Raw genomic sequence first — 6,000 nt, 5'->3', positions numbered from 1 at the left:
CACTTAGCCATGGGAATTGCATTCCCGTTGTGGCCATTACATCGAGGACAGAGAGATTTGCCGGGGGGAGGGGGGGGAGAGGCTGGAAATTCCCCATACAAAAGATGTGTGTGTGTGTGTTTGTCTGCTGCTTTCTGGCAACGTTGCCGTTTTGGGGAAAACGAAAGCCGCCACCGCAACCGTGGAGCATTTCCAGGGGCCGCCTGTCCGCCAGCCAGCTGCACCATGGACAACACCCCCCCCCCACGTTCCTTGCAAGCTCCCTCCCTCCCTAGCCTCCCCCTCCCTGGTCCTCCCCCGCCCCCCTCTTTCTCTTCTCTTCTCACAAAAACCAGGACAGCCTAATTGCTGCTGATGCAGTTGCCATGGCAACCGCAGGAGGAGGATGTTCGCTTCCCCTCAACCCTTCCTCCTCCTCCTCCTCCTTCCCCCCCCCAAAAAAACTCATCTTTTCTTGCCATCAAAAGAAGGAAAGCCCCAGCCGTCTCTGGCGAGGCCAGGCGGGTTTGATTTTTCCCCCCCAACTGCTGCAAAGCGGCGGGGGGGAGGACGAATCCTCAGCCCCCTCCCCAAAGCATCCCCAAAAAGAGGAACCACTTCCCCTCCCCTCCCCGCCCCCCAGCAGGATTCTGTGAAGCCAGAGGAAGGAAATCTTATTTCCATTTATTTTTTGAAAAAGTCCTTTCCTCTTTTTCGCGTTGCTTCCCAAAGGCTGGGGAAGGGGCTGCAAGGACCTCCCTCCCCTCTGGCTCAATCCAGCTGTGGGCTCTCTCAGCTGCGCGCTTGTCTTTCCAGGCCAAAATAAATAAGCTTTAAATGGAAAAAGGCTCCCGTTTAAATTCCAGATTGGTCAGAAAAGGATTCTGTCAACAAAGCACTCTTGTGTTGCAAACGGTGGGAGAAGAATTTAGCAGCAGAATTTAGGAGTGAAAAAAAAAAACCTGGATTTTAGGATCCATTTAGGTGCTGCGCAGAATCTGGCGATACACAGGAGTCCTCGACTTACGACAGTTTGTTTAGCGGACCGTTCCAAAAGGACAACAGCACTGCGAACAAGGGACTTACGGCCGTCTTTCGCACTTACGACCCTTGCAGACGTCCCCCGTGATTATGTCATCAAAATTCAGGCGCTTGGCCACGGACTCACATTTATGACGGTCGTAGTGCTCCCGGGGGTGTGAGAAAGCCGGATTCGCTTCACAACCGTCGTGACTCACTGAGGTGAGCTTTGCTCCATTTTACGACCTCTTGCCAGCGTTGCGAAGCGAATCGCTGCCATTGTTAAGTTAGTCACACGGTTCTTCAGTGAATCTGGCTTCCCTATGGACTTGGTTTGTCAGAAGGTCGCTAAGGGGGATTGCGTGACCCCGGGGACACTGCAACCGTCGTAAATGCGAATCGCTTGGGTCAAGCATCCGAATGTAAATAATATGGTCATGGAGATGTGAAAAATGGTCGTCCAGCAGCTGAATCAGAGGAGGGGGAAGGAGAGGCGTGGGAATCAGGGTCAGTATCAGAGCAACCTGGGAGCTCCGAGGAGGAAGAGGGAAGGAGAGCAGTGGAAATCTATGGGCTGGTCCTTGGGATGGAAAAGCCACCACTGCTAGCAAAGTCCCACCTGAGCTCTGGGGATCAAAGGCAGGGGGTGGAGATGAATAGATGTGGCAGACGACTATCCATCTCCCTGCCGGACAGACTTGTTAGCCTGCGGTGAGAGAGAAACATTCTGCCGGGGCTGCCAGTGGTCCTAATTTCCCTTTTGGCGCCAGTTTCATGTGCGGGCAAGAGCAGTTGGTTGTTTTCTCAGCTGACCCTTTCCTGGGATGAAGGGCAAAGGGAAGGCGTGCATTGCTGCCTTTCTTTCCCCCCCCCTCCCTCCGTCGTGCCGGGCCCTTCCATGGCACCCGGGAGGCCCCAGAGGTTCACCAAGTGGGGGAAAGGCTGGCTGAGATGCCCCCCCCCTCAAGGTCGGGTTTCCTGCTGCAGCTTTCTGCTTTTTCTTCTCCGATGGCTCCGGTGGGCCTTGGGATTCCTCCCCCGGGATCTGGCGGCCAAAATCTCACTGGGAACATTTGCAAAGGGCGGGGGGATTTTGGCTCCTGGCCCCACTTCCTGGCCAAGGCCTCCTTTGGATCTTCCCTGGCCTCCTTCCTTCCTTCCTATTTCCTTCCCTCCTTTCTTCCCCTTCCATCCACACCTCATCTCCTTCCTTCCTGGCTATCCTTCCTTCCTTCCTATTTCCTTCCTTCCTTCCCCTTCAATCCATACCTCATCTCCTTCCTTCCTAGCTATCCTTCCTTCCTTCCCCCTCCACTCACACCTCATCTCCTTCCTTCCTTCCTTCTTTCTTTCCTTCCCCCTCCACTCAAACCTCATCTCCTTCCTTCCTTCCTTCCTTCCTTCCTTCCCCTCCACTCAAACCTCTTCCTTCCTTCCTTCCCCCTCCACTCACACCTCATCTCCTTCCTTCCTTCCCCCCTCCACTCACACCTCATCTCCTTCCTTCCTTCCCCCCTCCACTCACACCTCATCTCCTTCCTTCCTTCCTTCCCCCTCCACTCAAACCTCTTCCTTCCTTCCTTCCCCCCTCCACTCACACCTCATCTCCTTCCTTCCTTCCTTCTTTCTTTCCTTCCCCCTCCACTCACACCTCATCTCCTTCCTTCCTTCCCCCCTCCACTCACACCTCATCTCCTTCCTTCCTTCCCCCCTCCACTCACACCTCATCTCCTTCCTTCCTTCCCCCCTCCACTCACACCTCATCTCCTTCCTTCCTTCCTTCCCCCTCCACTCAAACCTCTTCCTTCCTTCCTTCCCCCCTCCACTCACACCTCATCTCCTTCCTTCCTTCCTTCTTTCTTTCCTTCCCCCTCCACTCACACCTCATCTCCTTCCTTCCTTCCTTCCTTCCTTCCCCCTCCACTCAAACCTCTTCCTTCCTTCCTTCCCCCTCCACTCACACCTCATCTCCTTCCTTCCTTCCTCCCTTCCTCCTCCACTCATACCTAATTTCCCTTCCTTCCTCCCTTCCCCTTCCACTCACACCTCTTCCTTCCTTCCTTCCTTCCCCCTCCACTCACACCTCATCTCCTTCCTTCCTTCCTTCCTCCCTTCCCCCTCCACTCACACCTCATCTCCTCCCTTCCTCCCTCCCTTCCCATCTCTTTCCTTCCCTCCCTCCCTCCCCGCACCACCATCCCCCCCTTCTCCCACTCACCTGGGTGATGCTGTCCCGCATGGTGGGGGAACGGCCCCGCCGCGTGGTGGTCGTGGCCATGGTGGTGGTGGTCTCCATGATGGTCGTGGACATGTCCGCCAGCAGGGTGGTGGCCGTGGTCTCGGTGGTCATGACGGAGGGCACCTCGCCCACCAGCCGCAGGTTGCCCTCCACCTTCACGTTGGCGTCACTCTCGGCGGCCAAGGAGAGGACCTTCAGCCCGTTGTAGTACAGCCCCGAGACCTGGCCCTGGAAGGGGCGGCCCTGGTCGCGGCCTCCAATCTTGATGGCGGCCTGGCTGTTGAAGATGGTCAGCTGACGACCTGCCGGAGGAGCCACAAAGAGGGGCGGAGAGGTGAAAAGGGGGCTCGGCCGGCCGTGGCATCCCAACACCAGAGCTGTCAAGGGGAGGGCGGGCACAAGTCAGGCCAGGCAGCCCCCCCACCTGCCTCCCCTTATGCAGCAGGCTTCCACAGGCATCAGCCTCCTGATCCCTGGGGTCTTTCCCCAGCGGTTCCCCCCCCCAAGCACAAACGGCCCCTTGAACCCTCAGCTGAGCAGATCTGCTTTCCCCCCAAACCACCCCCTCCAGGCTCGGTCTGGGGCCCCATGGCAGCTACCAGGCCCCTCTGATGGGGGCCAAGTGGGAATCCAGCCATCGCCTCCACTCGCCATCTCCTATCAATTCTGGGGAGACTTTGCACCTCCTGAACGGCCCTTCCTTCCTTCCTTCCTTCCTTCCTTCCTTCCTTCCTTCCTTCCTTCCACTTCTTCCTATTGTCCCCTCCTCCCTCACTGATCTTTTCTGTTTCTTTCCTTGCCCTTCCTTCCTTGCTTCTTCCCTGCCTACTTCCTTCCCTCCCTATTTCTCCCTTTGCTTCTATTCTTCCTTCTGTCTGTCCCTCCTTCTGTGATATCCATACTCCTCCCTCCCTTCCTTCCCTCCTTCCTTCTTCTCTGCCTCCTTCCTCCCTTCCTCCTCTCCCTATTTCTCTCTTTGCTTCCATTCTTCCTTCTGTCCGTCCCTCCTTCTGTGATATCCATACTCCTCCTAACCTTCCTTCTCTGCCTCCTCCCTCCCTCCCTCCCCTCCCTATTTCTCCATTTGCTTCCATTCTTTCTTCCTTTCATCCTCCTTCCTTCCTTCCTTCTTCCCTGCCTCCTTCCTCCCCTCCCTATTTCTAACTTGGCTTCCTTCCACCCTTCCATCAAAGCCTTGGGAGGATTTTAAGCAGATGGGATGCCCTGCCTCCTACCTCTCCCCCACCCATGCAATCCCAGAGACCTGAAGCTGCTCACCAGCTGGGGGGGGGGGGAGGAGGAAAACCCCAGAGGTCCAGCAGGGTCCCTGCTTTAGCCTGCAGCCCAAAGAACCAAATACCATCTCCTTCTTTCTGCTCCCCTCCTCTTTCTGATTAAGGGGGGGGGGGGCAGATGGGGCTGCAGTGTCCAGCCTCCCTGCTTCTCCATCCTTTCTCTCCCCCCCTCTCCCCAATTCTGGAAAGAGAGCCCCCGTTTCTCCCTTTCCTGAGCCCCCCCCCCTTTCTGATCTAGCATCTAGGCCAGGGATGGTGAACCTTTTCAGCATCGAGTGCTAAAAAGGGATGCCTCCCGGAAGACAAACTGCCAAGTGGACATGCAGGTGCCCAAAAATAAACTCCCGTTTTCCGGCACGCGATTGCACACTGGCCAGCTGGTCTTCCGGTTACTGGCACTTAAGAGCAGGAAGCAAAGTCCTCGTCCCGACAAAAAAAACCCTTTTTATGAATTTCCTGTGAATTCTGCTCCTTCACCTCCAGCAAAGACTTTTGAGGGAGGATTTACGGTCACAGACCTTATCTAGCTTGGAGAGCTGCCAGGCCCATCTCTGCAGAACTTGGCCAGGAGTCTCGGAGAGTCAGGAAACAATGAAGCGAACGAATGGTCTCCTGCAAACTCCACTCCCCTTTCGCTCCTCTTTTATTTCCTCTGGGAGGGGCCATTCATCGTCCACCTGTGGCTTTACTCCCAAGTCAACCCCTGTTCTTTAGCTGTTCCTTTTGTCTGGTGACTCTGCGCATGTGCACACAGGGAACAGGCTCCAGCCGTTCCTCTGCCTCATTGATGCCTGACTCCGAAGGCAGCTGATAACTGTCAGACGGCCCTGGCCCCCTCTCTGCCTCCAACACAGAGCCTCCATCAGAGCCTTCCCCAGACTCCAGGACTGGCCCAGGTTCCTCCCCAACCTCCTCACTGTACCCAGTCAAGTATGCAACATTCACCTTGCTACGCAGGTAGCCCTCGACTTACGACCACAGTAGAAGCCAATATTTCTGTTGCTGAGTGAGACCTTTGTGAGGGGAATTTCCCCCCTCCATTTTATGACCTTGCTTGCCACCGTCGTTAAGTGAATCGCTGCAAATGTGAAATGAGTAACCCGGTTGTTAAGTGGCCTCCCCGTTGACTTTGCTTGCCAAAAGGCATTGGGACACCATGACCGTCATAAATATGAGTCAGTTTGATCACATGACCAGGGGGCATATGGCAACAGCCGTCACTGTGAAAAAGGGTCAGCAGTGTCTTTCTTCAGCGCTGTCGTAATTTCCAACGGTCACTAAATGAAGTGTCATAAATCGAGGCCTAATCTGCATTGAGTTGGGCTAGTTTAAAGGATGGGGTGAATCCAGAAAATGGGTTCGTTCAGACCCCCGTCGAAGAGAATGATCTAATTTAGGTAACAAAAGCCCCTCAAACTTCCTTCCCAGGAGACGCTAATCTTGTCCAGGTAGTCCTCGATATACAAC

General features: G+C 55.3%; 2 protein-coding genes across 3 annotated transcripts in view; one reads left to right on the top strand and one right to left on the bottom strand.

The window, feature by feature from the left end:
* Positions 1–6,000, bottom strand: part of NRXN2 (neurexin 2) — a 363,942-nt gene that overhangs the window by 23,599 nt on the left and 334,343 nt on the right. For both annotated transcript variants that reach the window (XM_081968494.1, XM_081968495.1), the window contains one exon: positions 3,218–3,540. In XM_081968494.1, coding sequence (XP_081824620.1) covers positions 3,218–3,540 — 323 coding nt within the window. The remainder of the gene's footprint in view (positions 1–3,217; positions 3,541–6,000) is intronic.
* LOC309400198 (uncharacterized protein) overlaps positions 1–6,000 on the top strand; it is a gene marked incomplete at its 3' end in the record, with an annotated part of 120,883 nt that overhangs the window by 110,642 nt on the left and 4,241 nt on the right. The window lies entirely within an intron of this gene.

The sequence above is a fragment of the Natrix helvetica genome (assembly GCF_964273705.1).
Source record: "Natrix helvetica genome assembly, chromosome: 16".
Classification (NCBI taxonomy): domain Eukaryota; kingdom Metazoa; phylum Chordata; class Lepidosauria; order Squamata; family Natricidae; genus Natrix; species Natrix helvetica.
The sequence above is the reverse complement of the archived record's forward strand: the minus strand, read 5'-3'. Positions and strand labels throughout refer to the sequence as shown.